Here is an 18,425-nt window from a genome sequence, read left to right on the forward strand (position 1 = left end):
TTTATGACCAAGCTTAAAAATTTCTTTTAAATACATTGTAAAAGTTGAAATGCGTTTTTTGTTTTTAAACTTAATAATAGCAGTCACTGGATATGAAATATATGCACATAATGGTTTCGTTACACACACACACACACACACACACACATATATATATACATTCATTGTGTTATAATGGAACAGATAGGTGCATTTTATAAGCAATGTTCATTTATAGCTATGGTTAAATTAAACATTTATGTTTAATATTCAAAGTGAAGCAGTCTGTTAATCAGATTCCTTGAAATCCCGTGGTACTATATGGTATTTTATCCTTTGCATTTGTAAATCAACCAGATAAAAGAGGTAACAATAAATTGGACTTAATAATTTAAAAATTATTGGAATTTATATTGCAAATGGATTCTAAATAATAGTATCTTCTGAGACACTTACACCAATTTCAAATCTAAGGTTAACAATTTTTTTAAAAATTGTTTACCTATATAATTAAAATAATACAAACAAATCCATGTATTAGTTTAATATAGCAGCGGAGAACTGTATTCCAGAAATTTTGGTCCAACATTAGACTTTTCGATTAGCTTTAATAAACTACCCATAAAACTGTAAATTAGATTAATTCAAAATATTTTTGTTGTATTGCTAATAAAATTATGAAGAGGAAAGTATGTAAAGACCATTTTTCTTGTCATTTGCTAGAAATAAATTTAGTATAATAATGCATTCCTTGATGTTTTTATTTGATAAATTATGTGTATTATATTCATTTTGTAATTTTTCCCTTGTGTTGGTTTTATGAGCTATGAGCTTTATTCGTATTTTTATATCATATGTATTTGTTACTGGAACAACAGATGGTGGACATGTATATGCTTTTGGATCTAATAGTGAAGGTCAGCTGGGGTCAGCTGATGAACAACCTGTGCATACATCACCTATTCGAGTACAAGGCCTTGAAGGAGTTACTATCAAAATGTTAAGTGGTGGAGCTGATCATTCTTTAGCCCTTACAGGTAAATTATAAAACAAGATGATATACTGAAAAGCAGAACATTGTACTTCAAATTATGTGCTTAAAAATGCCTTTACAAGTTCAGGGTTTATATATTAAATAACTTTTTCAAAGTAGTTGTCGAAATACTAAATAGAAATGTAAAGCTAAAGCATTTTTATAAATATAAAACACATTTTTAAAAAATTGAATTTCTGTTATTTTTAATGTAAACTGTCAGACAGTTCTTTGAACATAATTTTATACACATTTTTAAAAAAATAGTCAAAGTGTAAGATTTTGAAGATTGTTCAGTACTTTTAAATGAACTTACATATTTGATGCACATGATAATTACCCCTTGTATCTTAAAATTTAAATTCTAGTAAAAAAAAAATTTTAATTCATGGTTTCAGATTGAATTTGTGTCCCTTGGAGATGGTATATAGAAAGTTTTCTTATTATAAATATATATATGTAAGATAAAAGAGATATGAATCACGATTATAATTTAAACAAATGATAAATTCTTTAATTAAAAAATTGTAATAACTTCTCTAGATTGCATCATTTCTAGATCATTTCTTTTTGCATGGCATGCGCAGCACTGATGACTTAGTAATTGGGAACTGAAACTTTTAACTCAAACCAAAACCTTTCTGTTTGTGTGCTTCTATATTGCATAGCTACACACTTCAACTTCTCTCTGTATGCTGCTAGGATGCAAGTTCTCTGTAGTTTCTTCCTATCGCAAAAATCAAAAATGTAAATGTTCTATGAATAGGCACAACTAAAATGCCAAGTGATTGTGGCCACATATGTCAACTGAAAATAAAAATGGAATTAAAACTGCCTAGACTGCCAAGTTTTTTAGATATTGCAAACTCAACATATTCATACTACGCAATCAGAATTCGGCCTCTTCAATATGGATTGACGATCTATCCTATCTGGCGAACTACAAATTAGCTTTCTTCATAGTACTCCTTAATCTACTTTTTACAATTTTTAATTTTGAACAAGCTTGTTCGTATTCAAACAAATTTATAAGCAAAAAAGTAAAAACATTATAAGCAAAAACAATATTGGCGTTACTATATAAATTATATTTCAAGAGTAATTTTTATACACACAAGCTATTTTTATCCAAAGATAAATGCAATTTTTAAAATTGCATTTAGCTTTGAATGAATGCTCGTTAATAGATAGATCACTCTCCTTCTGACTTGGTATCAGGTTTCACAATAATTGCTTTCAATTAAATTTTTTAGTATTTCCCATTTCCTTGCTAGATCTTGATATTCGTCCTTAAGATTATCAATTGTTACATCAGCATAGCGTCTTACATAATATAGATAAATAGTCAAAAGTGTTCGGCGACAATGGCTTCAAAAAGTTTTGGGGATCGAGAAGTTATAAAACTTCCTATGCCCTTTAAACCTACTTTCCGTTGATGGAATGGTGTTACCCATCATAAAGTCAGTAACTTCGAATTGTCTGATAGGGCAATTGAAATTATAGTCGGACGATTATTCATCGTCCATTTGCTTCTCTTTTTGGCATCTTCTAGCAGGTTGTTCTTTTTCTATAATTATATACAACTCAGCCTTTCTAGTTTATTATTGCTATCCATTGCAAACAATTTTTATGTGTTAAATATTAAATCAAAGTTTCTAGAAATCGCTTCAGATCTTGTAGCCTCCCTAGACATATTATATGGTAAGATGTAATCTAATCCTTTAGTCTGCAAATATTTCGTTACTGGCTTAGTCTATTGAAATATTTTTAAATATATGTGAGCAGAAAAAATTATTCTAAAAGTTGATATTTTGTCCAGAATAGATTTTGCCATTTGTCATATCTGTGCATTTTGTATTTCATTGGAAGCAATACTTTTGAATGCAAGTATTAATTCTACATATAAACAATTGTCTTTGCAATCCAATGGGCCAAAAATTTGTTTTAGGGCGTAGTATTTTGAACTCCATCTAGTTTTACTGATGAGATGAAGCTTCCTAAATTTGGTTTTATCGTCAATTCCTCTCCTAACATCCATTCTTTGACAGGATTTTTTAAATAATTTGCCACACTTATTTATTAGAGAAAAAAAGAAAAATTCCTTTTAAAATGCTGTTCATAGAATTGACCAGTACTAAATACAGAGTATAGGAGTAAGATCAAATATGAATTTGGTGAGGTGCTTTATCACTCAACCATTCAGTAAAAACCATTGTAAGCAGTGCGCATATTTGATGCACCATTTGTAGAATTTCCGATACATTTTCTGACATCACTGTCCATGCTCTCTAAGATGATGATGATCATATTGCATATACCGAGCCCAGTAGAATCTGTACAAGATAAAATGTCTATCACTCTTTCGTATATGCTTTCTTTATAAAGATACCTAATAGCAACTGAACATTGGTTCATTTGATTTGTGTCAATAGTAGTATCAATTTGAAGTGAGTAACTTTAACCATCTCACGATATTCTTAATGCTAGTCATGATATAATCTATCTTCATTTTAGATAACAATGTTATGCTACTCTCTCTACATTGACGATCAGCATGTTCCATTATAACACTCATATGTCTTTTTCTAATTTTGAAAGTAATAGTATCGTTTCCAGGAAATTTCCATGACCAACATTAACATCTGTTAGGCTTCTCACATTTTCATTTGTATGACTTCGGAAAGCAATTCCTCTTTTTCTGATTAATTGAACAACATTAATTATTACTTCCAACACTCACTTTCATTCTATTGCACTTTTTTATGAATCATCGATGTTTCTGAGAACAAAGTACTATATTTTTCTTTTCCTTTCACATTCATAATATGTGCTTTTATGCATTTATTGTAAATTTAACTCAATTCGTGTCCATAATCTGTCATTCCTCCATTAACAAATGTACTTTTGTTAGAGCCGTCGGAATAAAATAAACATATGAAGCAGAATAATCTGTCTGTCTCTTTACAGAAACTCAACCATTTTCTGTTACTTCCATTAGGACAATAGAACACTAGATGAGAAGAAAAAGCAAATGTTTTGAAGCTGAAGGTTGGCAGGGATGTTTGCAAATAAAATCCTGTAGGCCTTGAGCTGGTTTTGGTTGTGCAAAATAGAAAGCCGACAAATAATGAAAAAGATGATGATGATGCGTTTGTTATTGCTACGGTAATATTTTCTATATTGGTTGTGTACACTGCTAAAAAAAAGGGAGGGAGAGTTCTATATCTCCCGTTCTACTGGGCCCGATTGACAAAATTCAAATTGTGTTTTTTATGTCTCGAAAGTGTGACTTATATATATTAGATTTATATATAGCACTATTCTAACATTAGGTATTTTGACACAAAATCAGACTTTTTCTGAAATAACATACCGATTTTTTTACATATTTCAATTCTACGACTCAAATTATGCCAGAATGCCAAGTTTTGTAAAAATCGTACGAGTAGTTTTTAAAATATTAGCTCTCAAAATTTTAGCTCCTCAATGTTAATTGAATTTGGAAAATATTTATTAATATCTCTTTTTTTTTATTAAACTTTTTTGATTTTTCCTTTCACATTTTGAAATTTAGGTTCATTCCAAATAAAATTTACCCATTTTTTGTGTTGTAGTTTTTAAATTTCTATTTTTAAATAATTTTTATAAATTTTTCGAAAAGAATTTTGAATTATAACTTATAAAATATTTACCATCATCTTAATGTAGGTATATTTCTAAGCATACCTTCAAAAAATTAGACTTTTTTATTCATAATTTTCTAAGATATACACGAATTTACATATTTTCGCATTTTGAAATTTGGCATCTTTTTTTTTTTTTTTTTTTTTTTTTGAGTGATAATAACACCAAATGCGGTTTATGGATTTTTGTTACAATGAATTGCCACAGCTATTTTTAACCTTAAACTTCAAATAAATTTTTGCGGAGAATTAATTATATGAAATTTTTTCCCTCAATGATGCGTAATAAATATTTATTAATACTGTGTGAAAAATTATTATTTTTTAAATTATAGATAATATTATTCAAATTTTTAACTTTTTTTAAATTTCTTTCTTTTTTTGTTTTTTAAAAAAATATTTGTAAGTGTAAATTGTTATCTTCGGCGTTTTATCGTCTGCTACTTTACTTTAACTTCGTTTAAATCGAATTGTCTAAAATTGAGAACTTTCCTTTGATATTTATTTGAATTTTACAAAAATATTTTATAACATTAACTGTATAATTTATTTCTAAACAAGCTGTTGCTTATGAAGTGGCTGAAAGAGTGGCTGATAGTATCATCCACATTTTTATAGAAACATAAGATTTAGAATAATCATTTTTATAAAAGTCAAATTATGATATAAACATACTATCCTCTAGAGACCGAATTAATGGAAGTTCAATAGTTATGTAGAAATAATATGCGGCTACTTAATGGCTAGATAAGTCAGCAGGTTCTGTGGACAAGTAAGAATAATTATATAAACGACACCCAACATTCTGGATTCAATTACCAACGAGGGAAATTTAATGAATTTAAGAAGAATTTAAGTTTTTAAACATAAAAAATTGACTCATTTTTTTTTACTAAAATGTATTTTTCTGCGTAGCATATTTTCATTATATTCTTAAAATTCTAATTTAGAATGTAATTGTCAAGAACTGAATTCTAATCATCAGTAATATAATAAATAGTTATTACGGTTATTAATAAATCCTTCTTATAAAGTAATTGCAAATATTTAAAAAAACTTTGAATGAAAATATTTTTCTATGCAAATATTTCTAATTTTATATTACTCAAGATTGCACAAGATATTATTTATTTCCACTTCAGTTCTTACCATCAGCTCTAGTAGAAGATACAAATCAATTATATTTAATCAAGGAATGACCATCTAAGTTTAGAAACAGCCTACCGTAACAGCAATTCAATTATTGGCGCCGTATCTTTCGTGTTACTCCCGATTGGCAAGCTACATGATTTTTAATGAGTATTCGGGTTTTGCTAGTAACTTCACTTGGAAATTGTGCTTAAACTATGTTAGTTTGTTATTTGAACATAGAACAAACATGGGAGCTGTTTGGTTAAGATGCTTTCATAGAGGACCTTTGTAAAGAGAACCTAGAAAACTACGAAAACTAACCATGCAGCCTGGGTTCGACTTCGCAACAAAGAATTAATATTTAACAATCTTCAAATGCTAGGCAACTGGTGAGGCTCAATTAAATCTCCAATTTAATATTTTATTTGTAAATATTTAAATATTGTTGTATTCTTAGACATAAAAAGCAGAATTTAAGTTTTGTTAACTTGTTAGTAAACTACCAAGCCGTAGTGCAAATGAATATTCAATTTCTTTTGCAATAATTGTATTCACTTAATATTCTAGGAATATGAGCTAAAGAAAGAATGTTCTCGGAAGATTAAAGAAGTGTTTAAATCCAGTGATATTAGGTTTGTCTTACAAGCTCAGGTATCAAAACGATTCTGCATTTACCCAAGTATTGACTTGTAAATGGCTGTGAATTACGCAGATGGCTTTCAGTCTTACGTTATACAATCAGAAAAACGTATTCCAAATGTTTTGTATTCCATGACAATGCATCTTTTAATTATTTAATAACCAATCGGAGAACTGCTTGTATTCCGAAAATACTCAAACAAATTACAAATTTGAAGAACATGCAGGATGTGTACTCATCATCCTGCATGTTCTTCAAATTTGTCTTCTTGTGATTTTTTTCTTTCCCAAAAACAATAAGTTGACTCTCAAAGGAAAGTTTTTTGACATTGAAGAAACAAAAAAGGAGTATGGCATCAACTTTTAGATGCATGTCAAAAACAAATCTCTACAAGCCTTCTCTTTCATTTTATGTGCATTCAAACAAAAAGTTGCATCAGTGTAAATTTTATAATCTATTTTTATTACACTCTGATTACATTATTATATACTAAATATACTAAACTTTTTACTTCAGCTTCAGTAATTGGCTTCAGAAATGGCGCTGTATGCAATATTGTTAAACAAAATTTGGGTCAGAATCTAATTTAACCTATTGTTACATGGGTTTAATATGCTGTATACTTTGAAGTAAGCAAATTACCATTTAAAGGCGTTAAATTCGAAAAATGTGTGTCATCCATGTAAGGGAGAAATTCGTCCATGAAAACCACGAATTAGAGATTAAAAAATGTGAGATTGCAAATCACTCGCACAAGTGCGTACAATCTGGAAATTGTTTTCTTACAGATCGCTAATTTGTAATTTTTGAAGCCTGAGTTCGGCCATAAAACATGAAGATACTGATTCAAAACGCTTTTAATTGATTTGGGCCAAAGAAATCTCTCATGTTATCTATCTAGTTCCATTGCATTCTCCTACTGCATTCGATTGCTTAACAGTCATTCCACACTGTTTAGTGTCGAATGACAGTTAGTTTTATAACTGAAACATTTTTCTCTGAAGAGGAGTCGACAGCTGGATCACTGTGATTGTAGCTCACTTAGAGTCAATGTTAAAATGTTTCGTGATACATGAACTGCAGTAACGTGGCATTTTAGATACTACGATTTTTATGCAGGGCTGGCCCCACCTCAGTTGTGTCTCACAGTTACTTAGGCAACATTTCACGAATGAACGTCTTATAGGCCGACACTTCCCCTCTTCCCACCAGACCTCATCCTCTGTGACTTTTGGTTATGGGGTTATCTCAAAAGCACTGTTTATGGTGATAATCTAAACAATTTGGCACTGTTTATGATGATAATATAAACAATTTGGCAATTTATAGTTAAAATGACTAGAAAATGAAAAGCTGTCTTCAGCTGAAACGCAATTTTTGTAATTGATATTTTAAAAATTTGACAAGAATGCAAAATTTATGGAAGTCTAGCAATTGAAAAATCTTAATTTTCTTGTGTGAGCACTGAAAATTACTGTAGAAGGAAAGAAGAAAATTAGGGAGAAAAGAGTAAGCAAAAATTTGCAGGGAAATTTGGCTGTCAGATATACCAAGATGTTTCAAAAAGTTGGACGCTTTTGAATATACTTTCAGGATACTTTAAAGACATTAGGTGTTCAAAGAGAAAACACTTGGACGTGTACACCAGCAAATACCATCAATTGAGCTTGTGGTTAACAAAAAAGACAAAAACGATATCATTGCAGATTAAAGTGAAGCGCGACTGGTTTTAGACTATATGTTTGTATAAATTTAAATTACGTTATAGAACATCATATCGTATCATAAATGGAGAATCCCATGATTTTCTCAGTCGAATTATTTGAAGATTCAGGAGTTTATCCAGTGATGTATGTGGATGTCACCTAAAGATGTTTTTTTCCTCCTGAAGAAACAGCGGCTGAGCGGTAAAGTCGCTAACACTGGTAGTTCGGTCCGAGTTTCGAATCCCACGAACGGGCTGGCTGCATGGGCGTTTTCCTGGTTTTCCCCATGTTTTCCCCATGTTTCCCTACCATTTTTATGCAGGGCTGGGCCCCACCTCACAGGTGTCGCACAGTTTCTTAGGCAACATTTCATGAATGAACGTCTTATAGGCCGACACTTCCCCACTTCCCACCAGACCTCAACCTCTGTGACTTTTGGCTATGGGGTTATCTCAAAAGCTGTGTTTATGGCGATAATCTAAACAATTATCCAGAAATAAGAAATGTGATACACCAACATATCTGTAACATTCCTCCTGATATGCTAAGAGCTGCTGTTAAAAATGCAGTAACAGGATTTAACTTGCTTTCGGAAAATGCTGGATGCTACATTGAACATGCTTTGTAACACATTTCGGAAACGATTAAACACATTTTAAACCGATATTTTCATGTCTTATTTCATTTGACAATAATGCATACAGCACCCTTTTTACCCTGGTGGTGAGGTTTTGAACTCTTCCCCCCCCCACCCCGCAGAAAATAAACTCCCATAACCTCCTTTACATGATTCCCAAGTTTGATAACCATTTGGTCCGGTAGTTTTCCTTTTATGGCCATTTCAAATTGGAACTTATTTTCCCTCATGTCAGATCTTTATAACCACCATGTAAATTATACTTTAAAAGTTAGACAGTTTGGTTCAAGTCCCAGCTTTAAAAATATATATATAAATAAAAAATTTTATATTAATCCTCTTAGAAAGAATGTTTTAAGAAGCTAATTTTTCTCTAGCATTATAGATTGTATAAAAAACATGATCTTTAATTATGATGTAGATTCTTTCAGCCAATATAAGAATCGGATCCCTTAGTGGTACAGAATAAACACTGCTGGACTGTTTTATTTCTTTGTCGTTTAGCAAAAAATCTTTTAATTAAAATATTCATCCTTTGGATTTCGCTTTAAACTTTATTTATAGTTAAAATGACTAGAAAATGAAAAGCTTTGTTCAACTGAAACACAATTCATGTAATTGATATTTTTAAAAAATTGACAAAAATGCAAAATTTGTGGAAGTCTAGAAATAACTGTAGAAGGAAAGAAGAAAATTACAGAGAAAAGTAAGCAAAAATTTGAAAGGAAATTTGGCTGTCAGACATACCAAGATGTTTCAAAAAGTTGGATGCTTTTGAATATACTTTCAGGATACTTCAAAGAATTTAGATGTCCAAAGAAAAAACACTTGGATGTGTACCAAAGCAAATGTAGAAAAGACAATAACAATATCATTGCAGATTAAAGTGAAGAGCGACTGGTTTTAGACTATATGGTTGTATAAATTTAAATCACGTTATAGAACATCATATCGTATCATAAACAGAGAATCCCATGATTTCTCAGTCAAATTATCTGAAGATTCAGGAGTTTATCCAGTGATGTATGTGGATGTCACCTAAAGACGTGTGGTGTTGCCATGGAAACACCGTACGAAGTTTTGTGAGTTCTGCGCATGCCCGCCTCGGATGAGCAGCAGATGGCAAGGAGAGAGCGGTGTGTATGGAGCGGGAATTTCCCTTCTCATCGGAATGTTATTATTGATGTGTAAAATAAAGATTATATATTTTATACTTGTGTCTTGCCTCACCAGGGAACTCCTACATTGGTGACTGACGTTGGACAACGCACATCTTTTGATCGTTTCTTGGAATCTGGACAAAATACGAAAACGTAACTATCCAAACATCATAAACAATGGATGAAATATCTGCAGTGAAAATACCTCCTTTCATTCCTTCTGATCCATCTCTTTGGTTCACGATGGTGGAATCTACTTTTGAATTAGCGGTTCCAAAGGCTATAACAGAATCCAGAACCAAGTATAACCACTGTGTGGTGCATTTACCTCCTGACATTGCTATGACCGTGAAGGATATCATCATTTCTCCTGACCACACGGATCCATATGGGAAACTGAAGAATGAAGTCATTTCTCGATGTGGTGAAAGCAAATCGCAGGAAATACGTCGCTTACTTGTCGGTGAGCAACTAGGGGATCGAAAGCCATCTGAACTCTTACGCGTTATGCAGCGGCGTGCAGAAAATCATAACGTGACGGATACTTTTGTTTTGGAATTATTTCTGCAGCAACTACCTACACATGTGCAATCTATTTTAGCATCGATCACTCCTCTAACCACACAAAAGGCTGCTGAAATAGCAGATAAAATAATGGAAGTGTCATCTGCTCAGGTAAGCGTAGTTTCTGATTCTTGTGCATCATCTAGTGTTACACCGAACTCTGAACTGCTTAAAGAGATAAAATCACTTCGCAAGGAAGTTGCATTTCTACGACGTTCAAGAAGTCAGTCTCGTAATCGTAATTTTCGTCATGCATCAAATCGTGAGAAATCTGAAAAAAGTGATCTATGTTGGTACCACCAAAAATTTGCTTCTAGAGCAAAAAACTGTACCCCACCCTGCAATTTTCAGGGAAATTTCCAGGGCAAGGAGTAGCAGCGACATACGCCTCGCCTTCTAGTTCTCATCGCCTATTTGTTCGTGATCGCAAAACCAATATTAATTTTTTAATTGATACCAGTAGTGATTGTTCCTTAATTCCAGCCTCAAGATCTGATAAACTGACTACTATTATTCAAACTTTTCTGGCTGCAAATGGTACTCAGATAAATGTATATAAACAAAAGTTATTATCTTTAGATTTAGGTTTAAGAAAACAGTTTGTTTATCCTTTTTATGTATGCAATGTTCAAACTGCTATAATTGGGGCAGATTTCTTACATTATTTTAACCTACAACCAGATCTTAGAAATCGTCGCTTAAACGATACTTGCACCAAATTAAATTCTTATGGCATTTTATATGTTGCTAGTATATATTCAGTGAAATCTGTAATTTGTAATGATCATTATGCTAAGCTGTTAAATGAATTTCCTCGCATTGTTCAAGCTCCCTGTGCAAACCAAATTGTCAAACATTCAGTTCAGCATCATATTGAAACTTTTGGCCCTCCCGTTTTTTCCAAACCACGTAGGCTTGCACCCGATCGTTTGAAAGTTGCAAAAATGGAATTTCAACATCTGTTAGATTTAGGCCACATTCGCCCATCCAACAGCAATTATGCTTCTCCATTGCATATGGTCCCTAAAAAAGAAATGAATGATTGGCGTCCTGTCGGTGATTTTAGGGCCCTTAATGCTCAGACTAAAAAGGACAAATATCCAATCCCTAGTATTATTGATTTCACAAGTGAACTCCATGGATGCAACATATTCTCCCATGTAGATTTAGCCAAAGCATTTCATCAAATTCCGATTGCTCCCAAGGATGTCCATAAAACTGCTATCTGCACACCATTTGGACTTTTCGAGAGTACTCGGATGCAATTTGGTTTGTGCAATGCATCAAGTACTTTTCAAAGGTTTATCGATGAAGTGACGAGAAGTTTAACTGGTGTATATGCATTTTTTGATGATATTTTGATTGCCTCTAAAAACCACAAAGAGCATATTAACAATCTATGAGCTCTCTTTCAAAGGTTAGATCATTATGGTTTAGCAATCAAACCCTCAAAGTGTACATTTGGAGTTCCTACCTTAGATTTCTTAGGATATAAAGTCTGTAAAGAAGGTATTTCTCCCATTCCAGATCGAGTTGATGCCATTTCTAAATTTCCTAGACCAACAAGCTTAACACAGCTTCGCAGATTTCTTGGCCTATTCAATTTTTATCGCAGATTTGTGCCACATGCAGCTCACATTTTGTCCCCTTTAATTAAGCTTCTCGAAGGTCATTCTAACAAAAAGAAATCATTCCATCCAACTAAGAAGACTGAAAATCCTCTTCCGTGGCCTGAGGACGCCGAAAAGGCATTTTTAGCAGCTAAAGAAGCTCTTACAAAAGCTACCCTCTTAAGACATCCAATTCCTGGTGCTCAACTCAGTCTTTGGACCGATGCATCTGATGTTGCTATTGGCAGCTCTCTCATGCAACTCCAAAATGGTCAATGGGAGCCAATAGCATTCCTTTCTATAAAACTGCATAACAGTCAACGGAAATGGTCTACATATGACCGCGAACTTCTGGCAATATATGAGTCTATCAGGAAATTTCGGCACATGTTGGAAGGTCGCCTTTTCATCATATTTACCGACCAAAAACCACTAACATTCGCTTTCGGACAAAAAGCAGAAAAGTGCTCTCCTCGACAATTGAGACACTTTGACTATATCTCTCAATTTTCTACTGATATACAATATGTTAAAGGTAGGGAAAATGTTATTGCTGACACATTCTCCCGAATAGAAGTAGATTCTGTTTCTCGCTCACCTATTCTGGATTTCAAACAGTTAGCCTCAGCACAACTTACAGACCATGAACTACAACAATTACTAACTTCTAAATCTTCTTCTTTGAAGCTCTCCAAACAGTATTTTCCGCTTGAAGATATTTATCTCTATTGTGACTTCACAACCAATGTCCCTTGTCCTTTCATTCCCTTTTCATTTAGACCTAGCATCTTCCAAAGTATTCACAACCTTTCGCATCCAGGTATATCTGCCACTTCAAAATTGATCCGCAGACGTTACATTTGGCCTAACATGCACACTTTTATCAAAAACTCTGTGAACGCTTGTGAGAAATGTCAACGTTCCAAGATACACAAGCATACAAAATCACCCATTTCGACATTTTTACTTCCTCATGCCAGATTTTCTCATATTCGCATAGATTTTATTGGCCCATTACCAATTTCTGAAGGTTATCAGTATTGCTTGACCATAATCGATCGTTTCACGTGATAACCAGAAGTAATTCTTACATCTGATATGTCGGCTGAAACAACTTGTAAAGCTCTAATTAGTGGATGGATAGCTCGTTTTGGATGCCCTTCCACTATCACCACTGACCAGGGTCGGAACTTTGAATCGCATCTTTTCAGGGAGTTCACGAACCTGCTGGGCACTCATCGTATTCGTACCACTACCTATAGACCTCAATCAAATGGAATCATTGAACGTTTTCATTGCCAACTGAAAAACGGCATAAAATCGCAAGAGAATCCTCGCTGGACAGAATCGTTACCTCTTATACTTTTGGGTATTAGATCTTCCGTCAAAGATGACATCCAAGCAACTTGTTCTGAGTTAGTCTATGGTACTACCTTAAGACTGCCTTCGGACATTTTGTGCTCAGATCAGCTTTCTCCGCCATCCCCGACACCAACATATGTAAATCGTTTACGATCTATCATGCAATCTCTGATTCCCATCGCAACATCAAAACACTGTTCAGAGCCTATCCACATTCATCCATCTTTAAAATCGTGCTCTCATGTTTATTTGAGAATTTACTCAGTCAAGCCTCCTCTTCAACAACATACTCAGGTCCTCATCCAGTCCTTGAGCGATATGATAAAACCTTTATCATCTCCGTGCGCGGTAAAAATCAAACTGTTTCAATTGATCGACTCAAACCAGCATTTTTCATTAGTGATAAAACTTTGTCCCTAACACTAAAGCTTCCAATAAGACAGACACACTGAAAACTACCATGTCACATGTTCCTAAAACTGTCACAAAATCTGGACGACATGTCAATTTCCCTCAACATCTGTCTACCACCTACTATATATAATTTATATATATTGTTATTTATTCAGTATTTCATTATGTAGTTTAATTTATTATGTGTTTTATATTGTACCTTTTATCTTCAACATTATCATTGTATAATATAAATGCTGTATAATTTTTTTTTTTGTGTATCGTTCGGTCTCCCTCACTGGGGGGATACTCTGTGGTGTTGCCATGGAAACACCGTACAAAGTTTTGTGAGTTCTGCGCATGCCTGCCTCGGATGAGCGGCAGATGGCAAGGAGAGAGCGGTGTGTATGGAGCGGGAATTTCCCTTCTCATCGGAATGTTATTATTGATGTGTAAAATAAAGATTATATGTTTTATACTTGTGTCTTGCCTCAGCATGGAACTCCTACAGACGTTTTTTTTTTTTTTTTTTTCCCCCTCTTGATGAAACAGCGGCCGAGTGGTAAAGTCACTGAACACTGATAGTTCTGTCTGAGATTCGAATCCCGTGAACGGGCTGACTGCATGGCCGTTTTCGTTTTTTTCCTCATGTGTAATGTGTATACGAACTAATTTCCCTTAGAAAGTCCTCCATGAAGGCATCCCTCCCCTTAGATAGCCCTAGTGTGCTTTGCCATAATTAAATAAACCAAAACCTCTTGATGAAACCAGTCTTTCCTTTCATCTCATACCTTCAAAATGCTTAGCCTGTAAAGATTGATAAAGGCTCTGACCAAATACTGATGAAATGGATTGAATTGGATTCTTAAGTTACGGCAAAGCAGGGCTATCTGCCTAAAAGGAAGGAAGACTTCCTGAAGAACTTTCTAAGGGAAACCAGCTGGCATACACGTTACACGTGAGAAAATCCACGAAAACACCCATGCAACCAGTCCGTTTACCGGGATTCGAACCCTGGAGTGAACTACCAATGTTCAGCGACTTTACCGCTCGGCTGTTATGAAATGGAAGACAATAATTTTATTTAAAATGATTGTCAGAAATACCAAGATGTTTCGAAAAGTTGGATACTTTTTAATATACTTGCAGAATGCCTGAAGAAAAAGAGCAAGAATGAAGCAGAATGCCTGAAGAAAAAATAAATTTTTGCGTAAAATTTAGTATTTGTACTTTTTTTTAATTTAAAACTTTTTTAATCTTATGATATTTGATTCTTGCAATTTCAAAAATATAATATTTGACTAAAATATGAATAATATTTTAGGAAACCAAATGTAGGATGATAAAATTGTGTAAAGCAATGGGCATAATGATAAAACTGTTTAAAGCAGTGTATGCAAGTCATCCTAAGTTAAAATGTCAGTTATACATCTCTCTTATTTATAAATCTCTTCTGAATGGAACATTGAAAAACATGTGAACTGTACTTTAAGTTCACATGTCTTTCAATGTTCCGTTCAGAAGTTCAGAAGTTTCAATGTTCCGTTCAGAAGTTTCAATGTTCCGTTTACTTTTTATTTTCTCTTTTAATATATGCAGTTTTCAAATGCATCGTAGTCTGGGTTACAAAGTATTCTTCCCAAAGAAATGCAATTCAAATAAATAAAATCAAATTCTGGAAAATTTATATTAATAAATATATTTAAAATGCTCAGTTCGAATGAATAAATAGAAAATTTTAAAATAATTATCTAAAGAGACAATGCAACACTAACAATTAAAATAAAAGTAAAAATTTAAAATAGTAACTAAAAATATAGTATAAAGAAAAATATTTGAAAAAATAATAATAAACGATGCACCTTTGATTTAAACTACGCAGTTCGAATGAGTAAATAGAAATTTTTAAAAGAGTTATTCGGAAGAAACCATGCAACTTAAACATTTAAAATGAAATTCAAAAAAGAAAAAATACTTAAAATAATAACAGTATTAAATAAAAATACAATATAAAGACCATTATCTGAAAAAAGGAACAATTGTGACTTCCCCCTCCCTCACGCACGATGTAGAAAGGGAAAGGAAAATAGGTTGTCATATATTAAGAAGTTCGCCAAGTGAACTATTCTTAGCACAAACTGAAAAAAGTGTCAACATAAACTGTTGAATTTCTCCATAACTTTCGCACCAAATTTTATTAAATTTAGTATCTAGGCATAATTTGAATCGTAGACTCAAAATATGTAAAAACAATGGTATGTTATTTCAGAAAAAGTCCAATTTTGTGTCAAAATATCTATGTTAGAATGCTATTATATATAAATCTAATATATATCCTAAGTCGTGCTTTCGAGATATGAAGAACGCAATTTAAATTTTGTGAATTGGCCCAGTAGAATGGGAGATACCCATTCCCCCCTTTTTTTGGGGGGGGGGAACAGTGTACATTGTTAGAAGCATCAAATTCTCCTCACATGTGTTTGATTCAGCTTCAATTGTTCTGAAGTGGTAGCCTCTTCTTCTTGTGTTTGCACAATAATTGTCGCAGGAGAAGATGCTGGTTTTGAAAAATCCAGGATACATATCCAGGATATTTTAGCAATGTTTTGCAGAATCCTTCAATAGTTTCTGTCTCTTTTCTCAAAGTTTCTGTGCATCTCCTTTGATTTTTCGTTTTTCCATTCTATGTACCTAAATAGTAATGTAAAAAAATTCAACTGCAGTATTTTTTGTCATCAACTTACATTATTCACTGACAAAGTAAAATTCACTAGAGAGTCTTGTTAATTACAGTTATAATGCAATGTTTTAAATTTCACAATTAAATTAGAACATGACTGTACTGTATTTTCATAAATCCACTGCATGACTGCCAATGCTGTTGATTATAGATTCTACTCTACCCCTACCTGCAGCTACTGTATCTCATGTGAGTTTGAATGTGATATGCAATCTGCACATTCATATCCTCCTCATGCACAGGGCAGGGTCCCCAAATCATTTGTGTCAATTCAATCTTCCAAGTTTCTTTATTTGCCCAAAATCATTCCAGCCCACTGGCAGATGCTCAGTCTCCCACTGGCCCTATCCGCCGCTGACATTAGGTCATTTAATATTTTTGGTTCTTTCTCTAAAAAGAAAAGCATCAAATATTAACTCAAAGTTTTGGACAAATTGCCTTCATGAATGCCATGTAGAAGTATTCATTTAAGAAGGAATATTATTTCTGCAGTACTAGTTGACCTCAATCATCAGTATAACCTTGTGGTGGCTCTGAGTGCCACATTAAGCATTCCCAATTTAAAGTGTAATTTTAACCTTAATAAAATCTTCAAATAGTGCTTTCCCGTCTGCATTTACCTTTATTTAGAAAGATTTTGGAAGAATTGTAAAAATTTTGAGCTATTACTCAAATATTTTTGTCAAAGTATACTGAAAAAATAAGCTGCCAGATTCAAAAGTTTTAATTATTACTTAATTTCATTTGTCTTTGCAATAAATATTTTTTGGATATTTTTAAAAACTTAATTATTAAATTTATTTTTCGTTGAAAGCTAGTTTCAAATTTTCGTTTAGTTAAAGTCTTTTAACATTAAGTAGAAGATCCCAGTACGTTTAATTCATATTATTTTATGGGGAAAATTTCAGAAATTTTAGAATCTTTTTCAATCTGTGTTCATGAAAATGTAGGATTAATTCTCTCTTTAGTCTGGATTGCTATATATAATGTATGAAATCGTATATGGAAGCTTTTATTATTATTTTATTTAGAGGTATAGCATTTAAAAGTCCAGACTCTGCTCATCTGATCAGAATACATATCTGATCTATAAGATTTGGAAAATGAGTTAACCATGAAGAAGTTGTTTTTAAGTTTGAAAAGCTTAGAAAATATTACTGGGTGAAATTTTAGGAATGTTTGTTTTTATATGGATTGAAATAAACCCATATAAAGACAAGGTAATACAATGTGCTTAATAAGAATAATTATAATTATCTGAACTCATTCTTTCACAAATATATCAATAAAAGTTTAGGCCTTATCATTATTATCTAAGTGTCTGTCTGTAATGTATTTGATTCCTGACTGAAAGAAAAAAAATGTATTCTTAGGTAGACTTTTGATATAAATACAAGAACCATTATTGTTATTGTTGTTCTTTAATAATATACAGTCAAAAGTTGTTAATTCGGACACCCATAATCCGGACCTCAAAGCTACAAACTTTCTGCGCATGCGTCGAGTTGACGCATGTGCGTAAGATCTTTACGGCAGCGCATATGCGTGTGCGCATGCGCATAATACGTTTACACATCCGCGTTTAATGTATAACGGATGGTATAAGCTAAAATTATCTAATTATCTATTTCAGTTAATGTTGCAGATTGCGTTGTTCCTTAATCTTCGAATTGGATTCGGCTTATTATTTTTTGCAGACTGTTAGAGCAATTTTATAAAAGTAAGCTTGAACTTTCGATTATGTCAAATAGAATTTCCGAAGCTGGAACTCCCAAAGGATCTACAAA

At 32.8% G+C, this 18,425-nt stretch overlaps 2 protein-coding genes across 2 annotated transcripts in view; both read left to right on the top strand.

Moving 5' to 3' along the window:
* The window catches only part of LOC118185929 (X-linked retinitis pigmentosa GTPase regulator-like), a 105,632-nt gene that overhangs the window by 18,973 nt on the left and 68,234 nt on the right, over window positions 1–18,425 (top strand). Inside the window, exon 5 of the mRNA XM_035355903.2 lies at window positions 858–1,016. Coding sequence (XP_035211794.1) covers window positions 858–1,016 — 159 coding nt within the window. The remainder of the gene's footprint in view (window positions 1–857; window positions 1,017–18,425) is intronic.
* Window positions 10,147–10,908, top strand: LOC146994364 (uncharacterized). Its single transcript, XM_085826479.1, has one exon. The coding sequence runs from the start codon at window positions 10,147–10,149 to the stop codon at window positions 10,906–10,908; it is 762 nt and encodes a 253-aa protein (XP_085682605.1).

The sequence above is a fragment of the Stegodyphus dumicola genome, chromosome 11, assembly GCF_044657685.1.
Source record: "Stegodyphus dumicola isolate Sdum_Otavi_A_Nest chromosome 11, ASM4465768v1".
Taxonomy (NCBI): Eukaryota; Metazoa; Arthropoda; class Arachnida; order Araneae; family Eresidae; genus Stegodyphus; species Stegodyphus dumicola.

Bases quoted from the DNA above. Each gene is read 5' to 3' on its own strand.
- LOC146994364 (XM_085826479.1), top strand. From the start codon at position 10,147: ATGGATGAAATATCTGCAGTGAAAATACCTCCTTTCATTCCTTCTGAT.